The sequence below is a fragment of the Eptatretus burgeri genome, chromosome 5, assembly GCF_056783735.1.
Source record: "Eptatretus burgeri isolate ZD-2024b chromosome 5, Ebu_testis_v1, whole genome shotgun sequence".
In the NCBI taxonomy this organism is placed as follows: domain Eukaryota; kingdom Metazoa; phylum Chordata; class Myxini; order Myxiniformes; family Myxinidae; genus Eptatretus; species Eptatretus burgeri.
The window spans coordinates 64,517,576-64,543,050 of NC_140965.1; the positions used below are offsets into that span (position 1 = coordinate 64,517,576).

Here is a 25,475-nt window from a genome sequence, read left to right on the forward strand (position 1 = left end):
GGCGAGAGAGAGAGGGCGAGAGAGAGGGAGAGAGGGCGAGAGAGAGAGAGAGAGAGAGGGCGAGAGAGGGCGAGAGAGAGAGAGGGCGAGAGAGAGAGGGCGAGAGAGAGAGAGGGCGAGAGAGAGAGGGCGAGAGAGAGAGGGCGAGAGAGAGAGCGGGCGAGAGAGAGAGAGGGCGAGAGAGAGAGACTGCGGTGACAACCAACAGATAGATCAAGTTCTTCGACAGCTTTTCATTGAGAAAAACAATCTCAAAAGCCTTTAGGAAAGGTAAAGATGAAGAAAAAGGAACTGCAAAAAAGATGAGATTTAAAAAACCCATAATTGACGAGGCTGCACTAATTTGAAAAGGCAGTGAGTTAACAGTTAAACAAATCCTACTTGTAATTTGCAGTTGGTCACCGACTTTGATACCAAGACAATTTTTCATTATGGACCCTCGACATCAAAAAGCTACATATACCGAACAAAGTTTCAAATGGAGCACCTCACTACTATTAGAGCATTTAAATAGCATCAGACGCGGCAACGAACGGGAATTGTTGATCCCAGCTTGGCAGCTCGATTACAGAAGATGCCATTTGCATTTTTGCCGTCTCCATCCCTACCCGGTTTGGAATCCTGTGTGGGCACGGGTAACTTGGTAGCCTGAAGGATGCTTGTTCACCGAACCCCTTCATCCTCGTGCAAGGATATTCCAGATTTCCGGTGTTTGTAGACCGTACACAGCTTTCTAGCAGGAGTGTAAAGTGCAATTCAGTTATAAATGTAGGTTGGAACGAATTTATGTTTGACTTTCAAAATTAGCACCAAATGTTTCACCTACATGTGTTGGTGTTCTCAGAGCTACTGAAGTGTTTTGAGGCTTTAAAGAGTGATGTGATTAAATTTATAAGCATGGACCACAAGCCTGGCTACCTCGTTCAGAATGAGTTGCAATTGCTTGTGACCAGAGGCCTGCAAGCCTGGCTGCCAGTGAGTTATGCGGAGAAAAACACGAGAAAGTTCTGTGCAGACGGACAAACAAACAAAGACACAGACAGACAGACATACAGACAGACGGACAAACAAATGGACCCAAATGCAATACCCTCTCCTCTGGCGATGGTAATAATTCAGGGTTGCAGAATGTCTACCTAGACATTGCAGAAGGGAGTACACAATCAAGTTTAATGGACATGTTTATCTGGGTATAATCAGTATTTGCAATGACAGCTAAAATTGAAATCCCATTAAATTGGAACAAGTGGATGCAGATCAAGATAAAATAAATAAGAGCGAGAATTGCTTTGCAATAAATATCCCCTTCAGGTCTCAATGAATGTTCGGGAGATGAAAATTTGATTGCGTTTAACGCACGCTCGAGCCGATACCAGAATCAAAATGAAGAAGAAGAAACTCTCTCACACCTTGTTTGGGTCTATTCGGCAAAATTTAAGGAAAAACTATTTTATTTACTTATTCTTCTCCTCCTCTTCCCTTTACAAGAGGTGAGGTCCAGTAGCACCAAGCTTCTGCCTTGCCTTGACCTTCTCGCCTTGCCTTGACTCCTTCACCTCCCTCTGTTCTCAGCCAACTACCTCCACTCTCCAACCACCCCTACTTATGGATACCCCTCCTCACACAATCCTCCCATCTCAACCATGGTCTACCTCTTTTCATACTTCCTTGCTCCATCAACCTATCTGCTCTCTTTGCCATTCTCTCTTCCCCCATTCGCACCAAGTGTCCAGTTCATCTCAGCTGGCATTTCACCAATATCCCAGTCAAACTCATCTGGACACCAATCTCCTGCCTCACTTCATCCATCCTCCTCCTATTCACCCTCTTCACTCCCACAATCCTCCTGACCCAGTTGTTTTCGCAAACCTGCATCCTCTGTTGTCTCTCAGTCAGTGCCACCATCTCCGAACCATAAAGATAGGTCAGCGTTACACATGACACCAGAACCTTTCCTTTCAATTTTCTTTATTTCTTGTTATCCTTCTGTCTGTCTTTCTGTCTGCCGTTACTCCCTCTACCCGCTCCCCTACACTTTCGTACCCACTTGAATCCTCTTCCCCACCTCTGCCTCAGCCCTATCATCCCTGGTCACTGTTCCCCCCCCAGATACTCAAACCTATTTCCCTGCCTGATATCCTTCCCTTCTGACCTGATATTCATTTATTTTCTCTGCTGCCCGACCCACATCACCTCAGTCTTCTCCATACTAATCTTCAGCCCACGTTTCCCAAACGCCTCCTTCCACTCCTTCCTGCATCTCCTGCCAACTCTCCACCACAACAGCCAGATCGTCCACATACAACATCCTCACCATTCTAGTCCTCAAGCTCACCTTCCTGCTAACCAGCTCCATCACCATGATAAACATGAGTGGCCTGAGAACACTTCCTTGCCTCAAACTGATGTTCAAGCTGAACTCCTCAGACATCCCAAACCGGATATTGGTGAGATCATGGTGGTTGGCTACACCAACTAATGTTCTGGTCACTCTGATGGTTACCATTTCCAGGGAGTTGTTGTAGCTGTGTCCAATGAGCTAACTCTAATGGGAAGAGGTAACATCGGTCAACGAGCGCATTATGAGACTGAGGATTCATCACTCTGTGGGTGTCATTTCCATGGTCTCTGTATATGTTCTGACTGAGAAGAGTGATCTCAGCGTGAAGCAGACATTCTATGCTGCGCTCGAGTCGGTGGTTGATCGGTGCCCCGCGCGAGATATTCTTCTCATCTTGTGAGATTTCCATGCATCAACTGACACTGATAGGGATGGTTATAAGACATGTGTTGGTCCTCAAGGGCCTGAAACCAGGAACCAGAATAGCATCAAGTTCCTTGACTTCGCATGATGTTGTGGACTTAGGGTGGCTGGTTCATGGTTTCAGCATCCACAGCCACATTGCTGGACTTGGTATTTCAATGCTGGTGGTGTCACAAAGGAGATTGACCATATTCTCGTTGATGGTCACTGGACGATGATTCAGAACTGCAGGGTCTACCGGAGTGCCCAGTTACTCAATACCGATGATCACAAGCTTATTGTAGCAACTCTGAAGCTGTGGCTCAAATCCAAGAGAATGGTAGCATCACAGTCTAGGCTGGATGTTGGCAAGCTCAAGGTTGAAAGGGTAGCTGAGGAGTTTGTGAAGAGGTCGAGTCAGGATCTGGGTGTTTCAGGGGATCCTGAAGAGTTATGGAGTGCCTTCAAGACGACCACCCTTGATGTTGCCAGTGGGTTTCTTTGAACCCACTGTCAGGTGAAGAGAAACTTTGTCCCCAAAGGAACACTGGACACCATTGACTAGACTCCCAGGGCCAGGCTTAATGGCAGAGCTGAGCTGTTCAGGGAGTTGAGGTGTAAAACTGTACGTGTGCTGATGGCGGACAAGGAGGCCGATGTGCAAGGAATCTGTGAAAGGGTAGAGCATCACCTATGGTCAAGTGATTCTTGTCCTGCTTAGAGAGGAATCTGTAGATTGCGTTCCTCCAAGCCTGTCCCTCGGTGTACTGCAGTTAGAGTGGAGGGCGGTGGGCTCTTGACAGATGAGTCTGAATTGAAGGCCCGCTGGGCCGGTTACTTTAAGCAGCATTACCAGGCTGAACCACCAGCTGTTGAGTTGCCTGCCAGGGGTGTTACTATCCCTATTGCTAAGCCACCAACCAACTGTGAACCACCTTTGTTTGTGGAAACACAAGCTGTGGTGAACCGGTTGAAAAGGGATCCTGGGATCTGTGGCATCCATGCTGAACTTCTTGAAATTGATGGAAATGCTGCACTCGTGTTGTTGCATGCAGTTCTGTGCTCTGTTTGGAGTTTTAGATGAGATATCTTACATGTATCGTCTGTGGGCGTCAGCTGCGGGTGTGTGAAAGGGTGGTTCGTTTTCTTGATGCTAATCCTGCTCACCAGATTCTCTCAGCAAGGGAGCTTCGTGAGTGGGAGGCCAACGGGCCGACCACATGCTTGGTGGTTGCTGCGGGTTGATCGGCATCTCAAAGAGATGGGGGAGGGGCACTGGAGTACCGGCAGAAAGTGGACGTGGTGACAAGCTGATCCGGCGCATGCTCCCTCCCATACTTGACCTGAAAATGGAACCACTGAACCACACCATCTTTAACACCCACAAACATACTAAATGCACACACACGATAAAGGAAAATAAGCTTTTGGAGGCATTTGAAACGTTTTTAATGCAATGTTAATTTTTTTTGCTATTTCCACTTAATTTTGGAAGTCACATTCTGGGGTAGGATGTATAAAGTATATAGGGCGATTTATTTATTTCAGAAAAACTAAAAAACTATCACACTTACTTTTACCCAACTCTATAGGTAAACTCAGGTCCAACAACAAATGAAGGAGATAATTACAACTGATATTACAGTGAGCGCTGTTATAAAATTGTACTCCTATTAGACATTTCTCTGACAGTGAAATCTAATGAGAACACACTGCAGTCACAAATAGAGACACAAAGCAGTCAGAGGTGGAGATTTGTTTCTTTGGTAGGATCACAGGACAGCATTGAGGTTATGCAAATGTCGATGGGAAATTACTTGAGATGTCTGCCCAGGGTAGAAGCAAGTTTCATTATTTCAAGGCTGTATACCACTTCATGGCTGGAAGGATAGCCTTGAAGTAAGCAGACTCGCCTCTAAGCTTGAGCTTTAATCTTGGCCCAACTGTAACTGTCATCTTCTACAGGCAGTGTTTCATCAATGTGTGTGCCGTCCCTCAGATGGACGTTAAACTGGGCGACCCGTCTGCTGGTATTAGTTGGTGGTTGTTAAAGATCCCATGGTGTCTTTCATGAAGAGGAGGTGAGCTATCACCGGCACCCTGAACAAATTACAAATTCCTGCCATAACTATTGCTGGGAAGGCAATCCATCCATCCATTGGTACCATACTCAATGCAGAGTGTTGGTGCTGCTTAAGCAGTCTCCTTGGCTATTGGGCACAATCCTGGACGGGTCGCCACTCCAACACAGTATACCAGCATGCTGGTGCTCATTTTGCCGACCTCGGAAGGATGACAGGTCGAGTTAACCCCACCTGGTATTAATTCAACAGCTGAGTGGGGTTTGAACTCAGGATCCTCAGATCCCAAGCCCACCACCCTAACCATTAAGCCAACACCAGGCATGGGAAGGCAATGGAAAACCACAAAGTATAACTCTTGCCAAGAAACTGCTTTGGCAGCACCGACGCTCTATAAAAAAATTGGTACATCAGAATTAGAATACCGTACCACTTTGGCATTCTCTGTATGGTGAGCTTTTCAAAATGAAAAGATCATTCATCCGATGGGACATACTTACCCCGATTATGGGCTCAACACTGTGAGCCCTCGAGACCCTTGAGGCAATTTGTCAACATTTAATCCAAAGTCCTTTTCCTGTCCTGGGGTTGCAAAACCTCTTCCAAAGAACAAAAAAATGTTTTTTTTAGTAATGCAGCCACATCATAAAAAATGGAAATATATAATCACAAGGTAATTTTAATGCAGAGTTGCGAAAAAATCCAAAAAACCAACTCATCAGATGCTGTTTCTCACATAATAAGCGAATCATGTCAAGAATGAGAATTGCTCAGCATATTTGACACATGGGTGGCCGTAATAGAGTTCGTTGCATATTAACCAGTGCTGCTAACAAAAGCATGATAATATTCAATGTGAATTAATTTGGTTCTCAATTAACTGATGCTACATTTGTGGCACAGTCTACATTTCTTGGGGTGGTAAGAAGATGTGGAAGTAAAATTCATCTCAAAATGCTCCTGAAGTGAGGGAGAGTAGGTGTTGGACTGTGATCTTGGATATTGCGATATAAAGTACAACCTCCATAGAAATGTCACATTGGTGGTAAAATCTACCTGTAGTTGCTTAAAGAAAAAGCTTGAAAATCATGCCTGAAGAGTTTTGGACCAGTACTCTAGACTAAAATTGGCCAGCCACCTCTTTTCAATGAAAAAGTTCCCCCAATCATGTACTCTCATGTATGCCTGGTGTTGACTTAATGGTTAGGGTGGTGGGCTTGGGATCCTAGGGCCCCGATTTCAAATCCTGCTCACCTGTTGAATTAATACCAGGTGGGGTTAACTCGACCTGTTATCCTTCTGAGGTTGGCAAAATGAGTGCCAGCTTGCTGGTATCCTGTGTCGGAGTGGTGACCCATCCAGGATTGTGCCCGATAGCCAAGGAGACTGATTAGGCAGCACCAACGCTATGTACAGAGTATGGTCCCAATGGATGGATCATATACTGTACACGATAAATGGTCAGTTAAGTTAGCTATACAATCTGAAATTCTTAATACATGATAAAAGTGTACACAAACACTTTATTTCCACTGGCAATGTACAGATGCACCAAGTACACAAATTATAAAAAAAAATTAAATATCAAAACTGTGTACAGAAATAAAGTTTATTTTTGGCTGAAATTGCATGGAGGTGCATGGCAGTTGAGCTTTTTGTAATTGTCCAGGTGGGCAAAAAACAGCCTTAATGATGAGGTAGCAACCTATCAAACCCCAAACCCGTAGAAGAGGCCATCTATTATGCATGCGACGAGGGTGGGGTCAGGGGCTAGTTTGTGCAAAGGAAGAGAAGGAAGGACGAGAGGAGAGAAAGGAGGATAAGGAAGTGTGTGAGGAGTATGGTGAGGAAAGAAAGGAGGATAAGGAAGTGTGTGAGGAGTAGGGAGAGGAGAGAAAGACGTTTTGCAGCAGGTAAGAAGGGGAGGGAAGCAAAAGGGCATCTACGGAACACACGGACATTGGTTGGGAAGGTCAAATTTGCATACATCATAAGTAGATGGCCTACAACCTTTGTGCTTCAATGCTCGTCTCCAAGTTGCGCATTGTGCAAACTACCACCATCACAACTCTTGAAGTATTTTAAAATCGTACTGTTCTTCCAATACCAAACTGCGCCTCCAAAACCTAAATGCACCATGATGATGATTAAGAATAATTATCAATTACTAATTCAATTACGGAGTTGAGAGCCCATTTTCATGGTAACGAGTATGGTCATGACACAGCGTGCTGTTTGAGTGCAGACATCATGAACCGCATTTCTGAAGTCAGGGATCAATCTCAGGCCTTTAGTCTCTGAGCTTCACAGGTAGACTATCAACATCCATGTTGGAAAGTTTAAGCTTTCAGCACATCTCTGGTTGCTGCAACAGTCAAAGAATAAATAATCCAACTGTGGTCAGACAACATATAGGCTTCCAAATGGTCTCGTGTGCTGCGTAGGCTATTTGGCTGTGACACGAGGTCCATCTCTTCACTGGAGTTTCGAGATATGAGAATTTAAAATCCGTTCCAGCTCTTTCTCACGGATGCCCTCCTCCTCTTCCCACTGCACGCAATCAAACGGAAAGGATAATTGGTCCGTCTTGACATGGCAACTCAAATGAATGGCACTGACTTTTTAAATCAGGAATATATATTTTCAGTATCCATCTACTGCAAAGATTATGGTACAGTTTACGCACTGAGAGATAAACGATTTTTACTGACAATTCTTAAGTTTTGGTGTCCAGTCCATTTTAAACCTTATCGGGGATCCTCGTGCCCTTGTCATTGCCCAGACTCTGACTCCAACACCTATTTTAATTGGTCAGAGGTCTATTCTCTCCCATTCTTCATACAGTGAGTTTCCAAGTTCAGATTTTTTTTTGATGGTTATTACAGAGCTCATGATTACCATTCTAACATCCCACAGGTCTTGCCATTAGTCTTGAACAATGTGTACCTGGATGTGTTGCTCCACAATTTATCACTGCACATCCCTGCCCAAGTGAAATCAGACGGAGTTAGTGCTTTGAGTGTTCATGAAAATGACGCAAGTTACAGCTATAAAAATGAAAATTCACTTCGGCATGCAGCTCAAGTCAGATGTCGTCGGAGCATGTATCTTTGAGTTGATCAATTATGTGACGTTCTAACTTGGTTCCAAAAGAAGACAAACCAAGGTGTATTACATCATAAGTAAATAAGCAACAATGATCTATTCTGGAGATGCAATAGCACATGGTCTGTGGATGGGCTCATAAAGCAGAAAATATTACTATGCTGTCAAACGGGCCAATGTGTGGGTTAAAGATATGAGGAATTAACTTTGTAGGATTTAGAACCGGAAGCTACTAAATGCAATTGCTCTTTCGAAAAAAAACTCATCCTCGTCCAGAGCACTTTGCCAACTGTTATGCTTTCCTTATGGATAGGCCTTGCGATATAAAACACACGGGTTTAATTATTATGAGAAATTTATTCTTAGTTTACATGAACAGCAGACATCAATTCAGTGGATTTAACTGAGTGTTAAAAGTTAAACATCTACACCAGATAAACGTAGCACCCACCTTAAGTTTGTCCGAGAAAATGCCCGGAAATAGGGTGTTCAGAAAATCGTCATCGAGGAGAAAACTGGCTGAAAGTGGCTGAACTGGTATTGGAGAGGTAGCCACAGAACGGTGGATACCTTGGGTGCCATTGGATTTTGCCTCCACGCTGCGAGCCTCTGCATTTTGCTGCAATAGGTGTTCCTCGAGCCTGCACAAAAATACCAGAGAAAAATGAGGAACGATTATTGTTTTGATCGTCCAATCCATTCACAGAAACTTCAACATACCTCCGTATATTATCCATTTCCAGTGTGGAAAACACCATCCAATCATTCATTATCTTTTCAGAAAATACAGTGGTTGTTGGTGGTCTCCAAAAAATAAAAAAAATAAACAAAACAAAGCAAAATTCCCTCCAGATTGCAAAAAAAACCAAAACAAAACAAGCTCCTCAACATCAAGGATCTTCAACTACGGCTACTACTATTACAAATACTACTATTACAAATACTACTATTACAAATACTACTATTACAAATACTACTATTACTTTAATGGCCCCAACTTATCGTGGGTTTAGCCAGGAAACGTTTTTGGCCCAAGTCTTTTATGAACCAGCTGGCCAGGCCTGACGGTGGACTGAAAGTGGCAGAAATTTGTGATTTGTTCAGGGTGTCAGCAATTATTTGTCTTCTCTTCACGAAGGACACAATGTGATCGTTACCATTGTGGGGGAAAAATTTATATTAATGTATTTTAAATTGTAACAAATGGAGTTTCAGAAATGTAACTTTTATGCTGCAAGTTGAATTGGCTGTCATTTCTGGCCAAAAGACTTTTGCCCTTAATGATAAGAAATGTGTTGTTCTGGAGCAGAGTGACCGAGCTGATAAATGAACCTTTGCTTAGAAATGTACGAAGTGGCTTTTCGTCTAAAGGACACGTCTACAGTCTGGGTGAATATCCCCCAACCTCTCTCTCATGAAAGTATAAAATGCTTTGAAATGTAAATTGTTTCAGTGCAAGCACGTGAGGAAGTATAGTATCTCAGTGGCTTGTACCCCTTGGAACTGACCAAGTACCAAGTTAGAATAAAACTCTCTGATGTAATGTAGAAGTGAATTGAATCGGGTTGGTCCAACTGTTAACTAAAGTAAGAATAAATGAAATAGAACCAAATAATATTGCAATCAATGGGGATTCTTAAGTTCATTGTACGAGGGTGAGAAGTGTATGCTGTATAATTAGAAAATAAATTGTTTCACAAGGAAGGACTTGTGTGGACATCAGTTTTATCAGTGTCGATAGGGTTTTTGTAGGATTTTATAATCAAATCGGACAAACGTTAAACTCTGTCTGAAGTCAAATAGGATTCCACAATCGGCCAGTTCGAATCCTTCAGGAAGACAACGATCACAACAAGGTGGGTTTAAAAAATCCACGTCACCATCCACCAACAACCGGTGCTGACACAAAGTTCTTCCAGCTTAACGTCTTTCCGATGGACGGGGCATTTATATTGACGCCACACCCTGCAAGCAAAAACATCAGCATGTCAGTTTACAGCTGGGTCGAGATTCAAACTCAGAGGAGACGGCAGCTCAAAGGCGAGTGCGCATACCTGAAGGCGATCCGACCAGCTCCAGCAAAGTATGAACAAAAATATTAATTTCCGTGAAGATTCTTTTCAGCTTTAGCCTTCATTAGATGCCAACAATCGGTGAAACTGGTAACATCGGCAATTTTTAATGCTACTTAGTTAATTTTGATTGTACAACCTTGAGGCAGTCCAAACTTGGAGGAGTGTTTCCTCTGATGGCTAAAAAGTTCGGTACGTTTTCCTTTGTGAAAAAAATTCAGCAGTTCTGCATTTCAAAAACTGACAAATCACGGGAGATTAGTCTTAATTAATGGAAGGCCAAAGGGACATTCCAAAGAGAGGATGACTTTTGTGCACTTGCCTTCATGTTTTTCTGATGAATCTGCAGCATATAATTGGGTAAAGTAGGCTATTTAGAACCAGCTGGCACTCTCTGAATACATTATTGCCGTGCATGAAGAAAATAACTCAAAATGATCCTTCTATTGATCACTGATGTCAATGCGAAATAGTTGGCCGAATGAAAAATCAGGATTACAAACAACGGATGTTGTGGTATCTGTGGCCTGCCTGCTGTTTGTCTGTAACACAATTAGCATGGTATTGTAATTTTTTATATTTTCTAAAAAACTGCTCTCATCAGAAAGAAACCAATTGTATGCAATGCTGGGTAATATAACTTTTTGATCTCCTTTTTTTTGGATACAGAGTAAAGGCTCGTGGAAGAGCTAGAACACTGAGCGGATCACAATGCAACAGAACAAAAGGAACAGAAGAGACGATTTGGAGGGGAGGGGGGCACCAATAGGAGGGTTGAAGGACAAAATAGAGGGAGACTTAGACGAGGGAGGATGCATGGGATGGACAAGATGGATACAGAAGCAAACTCTCAAGAAGGACAAAAACTGGAAATTTTGAAGGAGGTGGGAAGGGAGGGGGGGATAAAGCATGGAAAGAGCAGAGGGTGCAACACCAGAAAGGAGGTGGTAGAAGACAGAGAGACCACCAATCTGTCTGCGATAGGAAAGGCCCATAGACTCAGCATAATCGTGAGAGATTACAATAATCTTGAAGGCCTTGGCTTCCACGGAGTCAAGCTGAGCAAGGTGTGAGGCCAGAGGGGAGAGCAGTGCTCCATCAAGCTATGGGTGAAGGCCTTGTAGGTGGATAAGAGTTCAGGCATGCCAAGGAAGGACTTTGCATGATGGAGGATGCCCAATCAACGACTAGCTTTGGAGGCCACCTTTGAAATGTGATATTCCCAAGAAAGATCATGGCTGATGGTGAGACCCAGGAGTTTGGATGAGTAAATGTCCTCAAAAGGATTTTTAGGAAAGTATGTGGGAAGGTTGCTCTAAGGTACTTTTGGAAAGACAGAGTGAGAGTGTGAGATGTGTCAGGCTTGAAAGACATATTGCAAGGGTTGGTCGAGCTTGTGATTTTGACAAGGTCTGAAGAGAGGGAAGAGGTTGCTGCCTGCCAACCTGAATGATGAGGGATGTTAAGGCAGAGGGTGGAGTCATCAGCAAATAGATAAAGGGGATTTTCCAGAAATTCAGAGAGATCATTTATGAAGATCAGGAATAGGACTGGGCCCAGAACATTGCCTTGTTCCTCGTGCCCTTGTCATTGCCCAGACTCTGTGACGCAGATTGCCCCGACTGTGTGAACTCCAAATTCAATAGGGAGAGTATATGAAAGGATTCCGTTGAGTCACACATTGGCTACGTGAGTAGAGGAAGTCAGTAAGCCATGTGTGGAGTTGACCTTGGGTGCCATAGACAGAGTTTGGGGAGCAGAGTGTATTGAAAGCATGAGATATCAAGATATGTCTGATCCATTGTTGTAAGAGTAGCATGTGAAAGGTAGAGTGACCTGGTCTGAATCTGAAATGGTTATCTGAGATGAGGCCATTGGAGAAAAGCAAGTAATTCATATCAACTGGGATGATGGATTACATGATCTTGCTGATGATTGAAAGTATGCTAATAGGTGTGTAGTTAAGTGGATCGTTTTTTTGCACCTTTTTATGTAATGCAGTGATGTTGGCTGATTCATAAGCAGATGGAAGATGACCTAGGGAAAATGATAGGGGGAGAAGAGCAGAAAGAGGACGTGCAAGAGCTGCAGAGCAGGTTTTTAGAACACGTGAGCTGATGCCGTCCGGTCCAGTTGCTGCCAGAAACGTCTCCACCTTCTTAGATGAAAAACACAGAGTCCAGGAGCAGTTGGGTACGACTGAGTATGGTGGGTACAGAGAGCAAGGGGTCGCGACAAAAAAAAACAAAAAAAACAAAAAAACAAAATCAAAACATTGGATAGAATATACAGGATGTTGATCAAGGTCTGATAACCGCTGTGGCAAGCGGAGGTGATGTTTCGGGAATTAGCCCTTCATTTGAGGGGGGGGAGGTTCACCTTGTTCCCAGTCCTCAATTAATGTTCCACATTGTTCTCCCTGTCAACTGATGAAGATATATGCTACACTTCACGAGCAAGACTAGTTATTCATTCGACCTCAAAACAACATTGTTGAGCTTGTTACCCTGCATGTGTGAAGTGAAAAGTGGAGTTAATAATTCGTTCACTTTGCCTGTTTGTCTGACGACAGACGTCAGTTTGTGATTGAGGTATAATTGAATTTCCATTGAATGTTATATATTTGAGCACGAATCGGAACAAGAATTGGAAAACGAACTTGTAGTTTAGCAGTACTTTGGCTCTGAATTCATCCCAATTGTGCATAAGCAGAGAGAAGCGAAAAAAATTTTCCCTCTGTTTGCCTGTCTGATAGTCAAATAAAATTGAAAATCATTCCAAACAGGAAACTTACTGTTTTTAGCGATGTCATAAAGGACACAAACAACAGACACGAAGAGCTCATGTAACGTGATAAATAAGGTTGTGCAAAAGATGCACAACCTTATGTTGCATCAAGATGCAATATGTTGCATCAAAAGATGTTGCATCAAGAGCCGAAAACTTCCGAATTTTTTTTTCTTACGACAAGCTTTAAAATCTATATTCTATTTCATTGGAAAGATATACCTGCTCACTGTAGATCACAAATTGCCTTATTGGCACTTTCAAAAATATTTTGTTTCGCAGTACTTGAATAAAAAATTATGGCATTTTACATCATCTTGACCAATCAAATTAGCTGCTCTCTGACCCCGCCCATGTCCTTTTTAAAAAATTTTTTTAATCAAGACTGCACAGGGTAAAAGGTGTTCTCTGAACTCTAGTTTGTGACTGTCAAGGCTTGCAGTGTTAACGATCAGAATACAGTCTCAGCCACATAGGCACATGCTACAAGTACAGCACCCACTAGCAGGAATACAGGGTGTCCCAAAAAATATATAACTTTTCATCTGCAAAGAGGATGGGCATAACATATTTTTAAAAAAGATATATGGCTGGATAGAAAGCTGAAAGGTTGCAGTTTATTGTACTAACGTCAAAATTGCCACCAAAATTAAAATTTTGGTATAGAATAGTCGTTTTCTTTGAGACCGCATGTTCGACGTAGGCTCCACGTTGTCCGATCACTGCCTGCAAATGCGTTGTCATGTTCTCCATCACTTTGGGAAACGCTTCCTGAGGAATGTTCTGGATTTCTCGGTGGATGTTTTCCTTCAGCTGATCAAGAGTCTGAGGCCTAGGGTTTCCATAGATCCTGTCCTTGAGATACCCCCACAAGAAGAAGTCTGGAGGAGTAAGGTCAGGGGAATATGGTGGCCACTCAACGTCATCGTAGAGGGAGATAAAGCGGCCCTCAAAATGTTTTGCCCTCAAAAAAATGCCCTCAAAATTGGTTGAGAAAACGCCTTGTTTCCCTGGCTGTATGGGGCGGTGCCCCACCCTGCTGGAACCACTGGGTTCTCATCTGGATCACGTTGTTTCTCCTACGGGCCTGAGTACGTAGCTCAGGCAGATAGAATTCCTTAATCATTTCGCGATAGTTCCTCTGGTTTACCGTGCAAGTGCGTCCCTGGTCATCTTCAAAGAAGTATGGACCAATTATCCCATACCAACCAACCGCCACCCACATGGTGACTTTGAGAACAGATCGAGGCACCAGTTCAGTTGATGCATTACCAGGATTTTCAGTTCCCCAGTACCGAAAGTTTTGCTTGTTTACCTCCCCGGACAAGTGAGCATGGCATTCGTCCATCATGTGAAGTTTTTTGAGGAAGTCTGCATCTTCCTCCAACTTTCCTGAGAACCAATTTGCAAAGTCTAGTCGTTTGCGTTTCTGTTGATCAGTAAGCACCGTTTCCGTTTGAATTTTGTATTGAAAAGGTGCGGATGGATGAGGTGCGGCAAAATAAAATACAATTATATACAAAAGAGAACACAGGGTAGAGCTAAACCATTATAAAACTTATACAATCTTATTTACATTAACTCAACAGGCAGAATCAGAAACAATTCCGAGGAAAATTAGAAAGCAAGAAAGATAAGAGAAGTGCGAGGTGGTTTTGACCTCTTGGTTACCAGGTAAGGTTGACGGACCTGTGCAAACCCAGTTGCTGAAGAGGGGGGAAGTGGAGGACATCTGAGGGTGTCTAACATGCGTTATTGGGGGGAGGGGGAGGGGGTGCAGTAATTGGCAGGTGACGTGCAGAGAGGAAGATGTAAAAGATGTGAATGAGTGGCCCCGGACAATCGTTGATGCTCTTTTATTGTGTCCACAGTGGACGAGACGGAAATAAAAAATTAACGTGTGAGATGATCGGCTAATAGTGAGGTGTAATGAGGTCTGTAAGTGTGTTGCCATATCGTCTAACACTGCGCTCGGTCTGGCGCCCGAATCTCCTGCTTGCCCAGCACTCTGCTTTGTGAGCTCTGTTCCACCTCTCTCCACCAAGCCAAACTGAATCACGTGCACCAAAAACAGCCACCGGGATGCACGGCTCTTTATAGTAGAGTTACTTGGCGAGGGAGGAGCCTAAAAGTGGATCAGGATGGTTGCAGGAGTTTTACAGCACCCCATTGGTGTATGGACGTTTACCTCGGCACTAGCTTTGCACATGCACGCGTACAGCTACAAAGATGTCGCCATTATGCTCCGAGCTTCCTCACGTGACAGAGCTCCATAATTAATATGGTGCTGGGGTATTCGGTTGCGCTCTCCAGTCACAAACACGTGCTGAACACCCAATGTGTGCCGTAATTGAGTGGAATGCTATGGCTATCCATATGATGTTGAATGGAGTTCAGCGCACACTCACACTCCGAGTTGGATGCCTGAATGTCCCGAGTCCCGAGGTGTCGTGGTTGTGGTTGTTCATTGTGGTTGAGGCGGAAATGGTGAATGTAAACAAGCTTGGATTATGCTTCAAATGTGTGGTGATTATAATGAAGGTGTATGAAATGTTGTAGCGTTGGGGTTTGAGTATGGTGAAGGTTGAGGTGAAGTGTCGGCTGGGTAATGGCACGTGATTCAAACAGGGAATGGAGCGTGTATGCAAATGGCTTGCCCCTGCTTGTTGTGAGCTTTGGTGTGCTATGCACCGCATGTTTGCATGCGTGAAGGAAGGAGAGGTTCATGGGTGGATAAAAAAATGCAAGATAGGTAAATGATGGGAATAAAAACCTGCCTAAAGCCCACACACACATATATTGACCCATAAACCCATTACACATAAGGGAAGGGTGATCAAAAATGAATGATAATGAAATAACTATCCCAGGAACCGCAATATGTTAAGTGTCATTGCCTTGGGCAGTGATGGTTTCACAGAGCTGTAACAACATTCACAGATGCAGTATAACAAAAAGATATATTGCGAGTGCTGGTGAAATTCTCATCAGATCTCGTGAGAAACCATCGGAGATTTTTCTAAGCGGATCACATGACAGCATTTGCAACTCAGTCAAAATGAAATACCTTTTGGTGTCGGTTTTTGAGGATCTTTGAACGGTACTGGAATCCAGTCTGTCCTGGTACAAGGGTGACACGGAATCCTGCACCTGCAAGAATCAAACTTGTTTTCACTTAAACCTTCCAAGATGTAGAGAAAACAGCTTCGGATGATATTAAATTCAGAGTTTCATCAAATTTCGTCACAGACAAGGAAAAGGGAAACACTCCAAAGCAGCTGATGTGGCAATTATTTTCCACAAAACTACACATGACTACTACTACTACTACTACTACTACTACTACTACTACTACTACTACTACTACTACTACTACTACTACTACTACTACTTCGACAACTACCACTAACAATACTCGACTTTATTGCATTTTCATAGCTTGACTGAAGACAGTTATTTATTGTGATTAAGGCATAGAGAAGGGTTTTACGTGTACAATAACATCATATCCATAAGTAGGGTGCCAAGACCGACCCTTTGAACTGTAGACCAGGCGAGACGAGTCAGTCTACTTTGAGATAATAATATAAATAAGGTAATTAAATCCATTTATTTTTGTATGCCATGCCGAAGCTCATGCAAGAGCTAACACACAGAACGTATAACAAGACAGGAGACAAGAGGGGTGGGGAAGGGAAGCACAAAGTAGTGGGGAACAAAGACAATAAGAGATCTCTGGAAGGGAGAGGGATGGGGCGGGGAACACTGGGTAAACAAGATGGACTACAGGGACTTTCAGGAAGGAAAACAGGGAATTTGAAGGAGATAGGCTTGGGATGGATTAACAGGGGTAGGAAAGATCAATATTTTGGATGGGGGAAGATATGAGATGGTGGTGAACAGCTTTTTGAAGATCTGAAGGGAGGAATGGGATTGAAGAGAGTGTGGGAGTTTGTTCCAGAGGTGGGAGAAAAGTGGAATGACAGAGTGAAGGTGAGCAATCATTATTGATTTTGGCAGTTTCACCAGAAGGGTTTTTTTTGGCACACTTTGAGCACCCTGCAGAAATACAGGGGGGAGGGAGGGCAGATCACAGACGGTGTGGGAGGTGGGGGGGGGCAAGGCCAGAGAGGAGACAGTAGAAGACAGAAAGACAATCGACCTGCCTCTGGTGAGAAGATGTGACATTAATGTTGTCACATCTTCTTTTCTTTTCTGCAAAGGCTTGATCAGTGATCAACAGTTTGGAATTTATTCTGGTCACATCCATGAACTAGAACGGCACTCGGCAGAGCGCATACCTCCGCCAGGCTGAACAGTTTACTTTTGTATCTCACTGATAGGCCGGATCTGCATCCAGACCTGAACCAAAATATATCCAAAATGTTATTGTCACCTCCCCAACCCATCTACCATGTTTTGTCATAATCTGTCCAGAACATTTTGAAATACCATGCTATATGTATCGTTTTTGGCTCCATTTCTCAATGGTGAAGCAACATTTAAAAAAATTAAAAATTCTCGTCTCCAGATCCGGATCCAGATCTTCATGAAAATCAAATCAATTCCTCCTTATCACGCACCTAACCTGTCTACCAAATTTTGTCCGGATCCATCCATAACTCTGAGATATCCTGCTCACAGACAAACAAACAAGAAATATGTGAATAGCACGATACTTGTAAAATCCAAATAGACAATAGTTGTCATGGAAACAACAATTTGGTAATTTCGAAAAATTGACCTCTCAAAGTGTTTTACATGACTATGTTATGCAAAACAAAATTGGTTGATACATTTTCTAAAAGTGGCCTAATAGGTGTTTTACATGCTTCAGATGGCCTTGAACATTGACAAAGTTTGACCAAACCCTTCTCATATACACTACACATACGTACAAATAAACTGCATCAGCTTCAATTTGATATCTTGAAAAAATTACTGCTTGAAGAAATCTTGAAAAAAAAAAAAGCTCAAATGAGCTGAGATCCTCGTCCTCTTAATGATGACGTCATAAAAACGAATATGACGTCATTGTGATGTATCAGGTTTACGCTAAATTATCTGTGCTAATGCCCGGCTTGATTCCCATAAACAAAATTCAAACAGCTTGCCTAGTTTCGGAGATAATGGTATAGGCGATTTCCATTAGCGGCGATATTATGACGTCAACTTTTTTTCTAGGAAGAATTTCCAAAATCGGAGATGATTACTGTCTGCGCGTGGGCTTTCTGCATATACATGGCAAGTTTCACGAAGATCCGATGAAAACTCTGGGTTCTAAAACAAAAAATGTCAAAAAATAGGAATGACATCATAAAAATTGATATGAAGTCATAGTGATGTATCATATGTGCGGTAATTCATCTCTGCGAATGCCCTGTTCGATTCCCGCAAACAGAATTCAAAAAGCTTGCCTTAGTTTCTGAGATAATTTTTTAGGCGATTTCCATTAGCGGAGATATTTTGACGTCATAACTTTTTTTTTCTAGGATGAATTTTCAAAATTGGAGATCGTTACTGTCTGCGCAGGGTATTTTTACATATATATGCCAAGTTTCAGGAAGTTTCGATGAAAACTGTAGGCTGTGAAACAAAAAAGTCCACAAGATTTTATTGAGAACAATAAAGATAAGATGATAAGATGAAGATAAGATGATAATATGAAGAAGATAAGATGATATCTCATCTCAAGATAAGATGAAGAACAACTGTTGCGAATATGGAAAGCCATGAGCACACAACATTCAGGTCCTATAGCTCAGTTATTTCGATAAGTGAATGTGGATAGATAGCTCCCCATCCCTAGTCTAATGGGAATTAAACGTTCATGCGCTGCGAGTTATTTTTATAGTTAGAAATTTTACGTCAACGCCATCTTCAGCAACAATGCTCTGCTCGCGGCATTCTCCCAGAGCTCGCCAGCAGGCACGTGTGTGTCAGTATGCTTCGAGCACAACATGCACAATATGCTTCGAGGTTTTGAATGGTAAACCAATTCAGTGACCCAATATGCAATTTCTGTTCAACCGAGCAGAGTACCCATCCTCCGGGTCTGTGGAGATTGCGCATTACTTGCTGAAAAAGTATAGTCTGTATATTGCAAGAAGACTATAGATGTTTGTGTGGTGTGCATCTGTCTAACAGGTCTAAAGGACAAAACGGTAGAAGGTGTCTTTGGGATGTAAAGGTCTAAAGGGTCTAAGTGGTCCAAATGGTCTATATGGAGTCTATCAGAGTCTTAATGGGTCTAAATATCTCAAGGGTATTTTCCAATAGAAGTTAGGGTTTAAAGGGGTCAAATATGCCTTAAGCGTGTAAATGTCTTCAGGAGTTTCTGGGATCTAAAGGGTCTTGAGGGGTCTAAAGGGGGATCTAAGAGGTCTAAGAGGGTCTAAAGGGTCTTAAAATTTCCAACGGTCGAACGGGTATGCTCCAACAGTAGTTACATGTCTAAAGGGTCTAAGGAGTCTAAATTGTCAAAAGAGGGTCTCATGGGTCTGAGGTCTAAAATGTCTTAGAGTCAAGGGGTGCAAGTGCTCTCAAGGGAGTAACAGTCTTCAGGAACATAAGGGGTCAAAAGGGTCTTCAAACGTCAAACACGGGTCTAAATAGGGTTAATGGGTCTAAACTCTAAAGGGTCAAGGGGTCTAAGTAGTCTAAAGGGTGTAAAAGATCCAAAGGGTCTAAAATGGTCTTGAGTGTCTGAAGGGGTCTAAATTGTCTTAAAAGGTCCAAATGGTCAAAAAGGATCTGAAAGGTCTAACTTAAGTGTATGTTCCAACAGTAGTTACAGGTCTAAAGGGTCAAAGGGATAGAAATGGTTTGAGGAGTCTAATGGGTCTAAAAGGTCAAAGGTTCAAGGGGTCCAAGCAGTCTTAAGGTCTTCAGGAGTCGAAGGCGACTAAAGGGTCTTAAAGGTTGAAATGTCTAAATGGTACATTCCAATCGTCCATAATTAATAGACGTAGTCATGGTCCAATAATACGTAGATAATATACGCACTCACAGTCCAACTCACATTCAAACAGTATATAAATAATACATACTAGGTCACATGGGTCGAGAGGCTTTACCTCGAAGAGTTCTTACCATCCACCCATGTTTTTCGGTTTTATATACAGTAAAGAGTTGCGGTTGTGTGAAGCCGGCACTCCCCCAACGCATAGCAGTCCCGAGACAGTTATTTCATGAGTATTCGGTCAGTTAGCCCTTCCATTATGTCTCGTGGGTACATGGGTCAAGATACGTTGCGAGGGCTTTTAATTAGGTCTTTAATTCCAGCTGCTATTCTTTAATCTATTTTATTTTTCTATATTTCACACACATCTCCTTCACACATGCATGGACACCACAGACCAGACTGCACATCGACGGCCTTATTAGCATATGCATGCCACTTCCCCGTTCAAACTGCGCGCCATTCCCCAAAGGACGTTTCACCTCAGACCCTCACCATACTTACCACGATGCTACAACCTTCATGCAAATCACCAGAAGCCTCCTAAAATCCCCACAGTAACCTACGCTCGACTTCCTCGCCACAACCGCTACAGCCTCCTCACCACCACCGCTTCAACTGCTCCCAACGCTTCAACATCCTTACCACGCACACCATAACGCTTCACCAACCTCACAACAACTGCAACGAGGAACCGCAACGACAGTTGGCACCATGGACGCTCACTGCCATCCTTAAGAATGCTGGGGAATGGGGAGCATGACGGAACCTACGAGTCGAAACATATTGGTTTGTAGTTTGAAGTGCAAGTATGCGCTGGGGTCTGTTAAATGTCGTCTGGATAGCTCTGGCACTCCGCTAAATAGTGAACCTCATTCGGGGCCTAGCCCACGCTCATGACCAAAGAGTGCTCCCAAAAACCCACAACCCATGTTCATCTACGAGCTCCGTTGTGTGGCCGAGTTTGGAGGTAAATGAGGCCATTTTCGGCTTTGGAGTCTGGCAGGGAGAGGCTACTTCTCGGGGAGGCATCTGCGTGCCAATAAGAGCACTTGGATATGCCTATCCAAGGGATTTTGAATCGATTTTTGGCTCCTCCTTCACCCAGGCTCTATAAAATAGCTGGAGAGAGAGAGAGAGAGAGAGAGAGAGAGAGAGAGAGAGAGAGAGAGAGAGAGAGAGAGAGAGAGAGAGAGAGAGAGAGAGAGAGAGAGAGAGAGAGAGAGAGAGAGAGAGAGAGAGAGAGAGAGAGAGAGAGAGAGAGAGAGAGAGAGAGAGAGAGAGAGAGAGAGAGAGAGAGAGAGAGAGAGAGAGAGAGAGAGAGAGAGAGAGAGAGAGAGAGAGAGAGAGAGAGAGAGAGAGAGAGAGAGAGAGAGAGAGAGAGAGAGAGAGAGAGAGAGAGAGAGAGAGAGAGAGAGAGAGAGAGAGAGAGAGAGAGAGAGAGAGAGAGAGAGAGAGAGAGAGAGAGAGAGAGAGAGAGAGAGAGAGAGAGAGAGAGAGAAAGTTACTGAGTTGTCGGCGTTCTGCTACAGCTTCGTTCCGCAGCCAATCTTTGTTCTGCTCGGTCTCCATTAGCATTTACATTTACAGATTTACAGACACACCACGTTGAGCAATTATGTCACACATTCTGTCTCTCCCATGTTGTCTCGTCTGTAGTGGTTGCACAAATACAAAAAAGAAAAACAACAGACACGCACTCCTTCACTCTTCCTCTTCTGCATTACATTTGCATCTCATTTACTCATTTGCACCTCCCACTCATGCACCATAGACACCCCAGTTTTCTTCCCTCCTCCACCCTCCGAAGTAACTGCGAAGCATGGGCCAGTCAGCGCGCGCACGCACGCACGCACGCACGCACGCACGCACGCACGCACGCACGCACGCACACACACACGCACGCACACACACACACACACACACACACACACACACTTAAAGGCCATTTTCCCCGCTAAAGCAGGGGTTAGCCTTGCGGGCCCCATGACAATCTTCTCCATTTTACCCTATTTTCTGCATCTCCCCTTCTTAATCCCCTTTCCCACATTTCCTCTTCCACCACCTTTAGCCAAGTTTTTCTTGGTCTTCCCTGTCCTCTACTTCCGACTACACTCATTTCCAACACTCCTCTCACCCAGTCACTTTCATCCTTCCTCAACACATGACCCAACAATCTCAACTGGTTTCTCTTCACAACATCCATCACAGACTCTATTCCCGTCATCTTCCGCAAGTCATCATTTGTCTTCTATTCCTCTCTCTCAACGATACTCCACACATCCACTGAACCATTCGCATTTCCACCCTTTGTTGCTGCTCCATGTTCAGTACCCATGTCTCACTCCCATAAATCATCGTACTCCTCACACATGCAGCATGCACCTTTCCCTTTCAATACCTGATGTGGCCAGTCAGCCACATCAGGTATTGAAAGAGGTTGTAAACACCTCAACTGCCTCTCATCTTTCTTGCTCTCTAATTTCTTCGGTTGTGCGTCTAATGGCGCCTGTATTGTTTGCATAAGTTAAGATTGTAGAAGTTTAATATTGGTCTAGCTATGCCCTATGTCTTCTCTTTTGTAAATAACTGCATTTCTTTTTCCACACCTCATCAATCCTTGCTTTCCCATGCTGTACACATCCATACGAAGAAATGTCAGTATGTGAGTCTCCTCCATAACTCCAAAACCATAAAACCTAGCAGCCTCAAACTTTGTATGCATACTAAGGGAACTCCAAGGAAGTGCAGGAGTGAAAATTAGGGTTTGGGTTAATTAAAACACCCATTTTGAAGATAATTAACGGCCTTATTAAATTATATCCTTTATCAGGCGCATCCTCGGCCACCTCGCTCTTTGGGGTCTCAAGGCGTCTCCTGGTGGTAACCCTGCTTCGCAACCCGCCAGTGAACAGAGTTATCTGTGCCCGGTAGCTTCAGGACCAGGTGTTCAGGAGAGACCCGAGTGCTTCCCCTCGTGGCGAGCCTCGAATCCTGGATCCGTAAAAATATAAACAGGGGTTCACAATTTTTTTTTGTTAGGTTCTCCAATGAGAACCAGCAGAAATGGTTTGGTACTCACCAAAAAACCCCAAAAATGACAGCTTCGAGCATGCTTGCCTGCTTTCCTAAGCCCCACTCTGATTTTTAAAGGGTCTCTCAGCCTTGTGTGAGTCTTTCATCCATCCATCCATCCATCAATTGGGACCATAATCTGTGCAGAGTGTTGGCACTGCCTAAGCAGTCTCCTTGGCTATTGGGTACAATCCAGAAATCAGTATATCAATTATCAGAATTATCACGGAAGAATGTAATACCTGCACTAGCTGAAAGAATCTCCTGTTCTTCCTCTTCGCTCCCGGTGTTCTCCTCAAATCTATTTTTTTTAATCTTCTAAGTTGTAAGTTATAATACAACTTTAGAAATTATAATGTTATAATTTATAAACTTAATTTTGTTCACTGAAATGTTGAAATTACAGTATCATTTATCAGAATTATCATGGAAGAATCTCACCTGCACTAGCTTAGATAACCTTCCATCAAAAGCCTCTGTTGTGGGAGTACGCTTTTAAGCTTTCGGAGCATCTCCGAAGTACGCATTTAGTTTTTGTTTTTTTTAACCGTGCATGAGTACCTGCATACCAGTTATGTGAACCCCTGAAGATAAAGCTCATTTGAAACACTCACTGACTGACTCACTGACTGATTGACTGACTGACATTAAAGTTCGGCACCTTCCGGGTGACGTAGAAAGCTGGAATTTTAGTTCCGATGGACATCAAAGCCAATACACTGGAGGAAAAAATCACAAAACCATCGGAAAGTTTCCATAAATGAAAATATAAATAAATTTTAAAAATGCAGGTGTATGACTGGAGATAATGGGGAAGCACGGTAATTTTGTGCGGCGAGAGACATCGAAGCTGATACACCGGGAAAAATCTCAGAACCATTGGAAAGTGTCTGTAAATGAAAATATAAATAAATGAAAAAAATAAATGAAAAAATAAATGCAGGTGAGCGACCCGAGACAATGGGGAAACATGGTAGTTTTGCATGCAGATGGACATCGAAAGGGGATACACCAGGAAAAAAAAAATCATAGAACCATCGGAAAGCATCCGCAAATGAAAATATAAATAAACGAAAAAGAAATCAAATTCAGGTGAGCGACCCGAGACAATAGAGAAACATGGCTTGTTTTTGCTTACAATCTGTAAGCATACCCCGCTAATATATAAATATATATGTTGTTCTTCTTTCGGCTGCTCCCGTTAGGGGTCGCCACAGCGGATCATCCGTTATGATCCGCATAATGATTTGGCACAGGTTTTACGCCGGATGCCCTTCCTGACGCAACCCTGGTCGCCGCTTACGACACAGGGATATGGTACACCTATTCTAACCGGGGCATACACCGGTACTCACTTCGCCGACCTGGGAAGGATGACAGGCTGAGTCAACCTTCTGGTGTGTATTAATTCAAGAGGCCAACGGGGCTTGAACTCAGGAGCTTTTGGATCCCAAGCCACCACCCTAACCACTATGCCAACACCAGGATTATATAAATAAATAAATATATAAATAATATATATATATATATATATATATATAAATATATATATATATATATATATATATATATATATATAAATATATATATATATATATATATATATATATATATATATATATATATATTGTTACGGCTGTGGAAATTCGCATAACACCATGAAGGGCCCGGAGGTGAGATATCTCTAAGTACATGTGTAGTTAGCCCCAAACCCGTTGTTTAGAGGGAATTTATGTGATTTATTCGGGCTGCGACGCTTTGAGATAGCCGTTTTTCTGTTCTACCTTTATTTTGAACCAACCACGTCTCAACCGCCATCACACAACAACCACCAACCACAACGCCGCTTCACAACAACCACAACCACACCTGCCTCTCAACAACCACGCCATCCTCACCACTCCGCCAGCAACCGTCAACATCTCCACGAACACAAAAGGGGAACAACAACAACTCCCACCCCGATTTCTCTGGTAAACAAGAATGACGGTTGGAACTCAACTCCCACCCCGATTTCTCTGGTAAACAAGAATGACGGTTGGAAACTCAACTCCCGCCCCGATTTATCTGGTGGAATGTCCCCCCCCCCGCGTGCCGCGAAGGGAGGGGCGGGGTGCCGGGGAAATAAAAGGGTGCACGGAGGCGCCGCTCGGAGGAGGTCAGGTCAGGGCGGTCGGTGAGAGTGTCAGTATCAGTCAGCGGTTCATGGTCTTCTGCCCGTCTGAGTCTTGGAGAAGCGGTCGGTAGAGCGACCCGCTCGTTGGAGCTTGCAGTCGGTGGAGAGTCCGGACGTCGCGGAGGGGACGCGGACTGGAGGCGCCGCTCTGCCAGCTGTGTCGCGCGGACCTGCGCGTTCGTACAAGGAGCGACGGAGAGAGCTCGCCCACCATCGCACCGCGAGGGTGCAGGTAACCTGCAACGGTCTTGTGGGACTCATTCGGTCTGCCAAATCCCACGCCATAAAGGTTCACGGGCCCCATCTGCCCCCTTGTCTTTGAGGGTGGCCTTTTCTTTTGTTTTTGTATGGATCTTGTGGCGCCATGTCTTGTAAAGTAGAACTGTATAAGTGTTGCCGTGTGTACGCATTAGTCGGTCGTATTACATTTGCTTTTTGTGCATAATTGTTTTAATTGCTATATGTGCATTTTTCA

The 25,475-nt window shown here is 43.5% G+C and overlaps 1 protein-coding gene across 3 annotated transcripts in view; it reads right to left on the minus strand.

The window, feature by feature from the left end:
* Window positions 1-156: 156 nt before the first annotated feature.
* Window positions 157-25,475, minus strand: part of LOC147026572 (uncharacterized) — a 69,581-nt gene continuing 44,262 nt past the window's right edge. For 2 of the 3 annotated variants that reach the window (XM_085882137.1, XM_085882135.1), the window contains exons 13-15: window positions 15,856-15,938; window positions 8,381-8,570; window positions 6,330-7,374 (exon numbers count right to left, since the gene is read on the minus strand). In XM_085882137.1, coding sequence (XP_085738263.1) covers window positions 7,300-7,374; window positions 8,381-8,570; window positions 15,856-15,938 — 348 coding nt within the window. In that variant the 3' untranslated portion in view covers window positions 6,330-7,299. Of the gene's footprint in view, window positions 6,269-6,329; window positions 7,375-8,380; window positions 8,571-15,855; window positions 15,939-25,475 lie in introns of those variants that run through there. The other variant, XM_085882136.1, reaches the window with a different exon arrangement.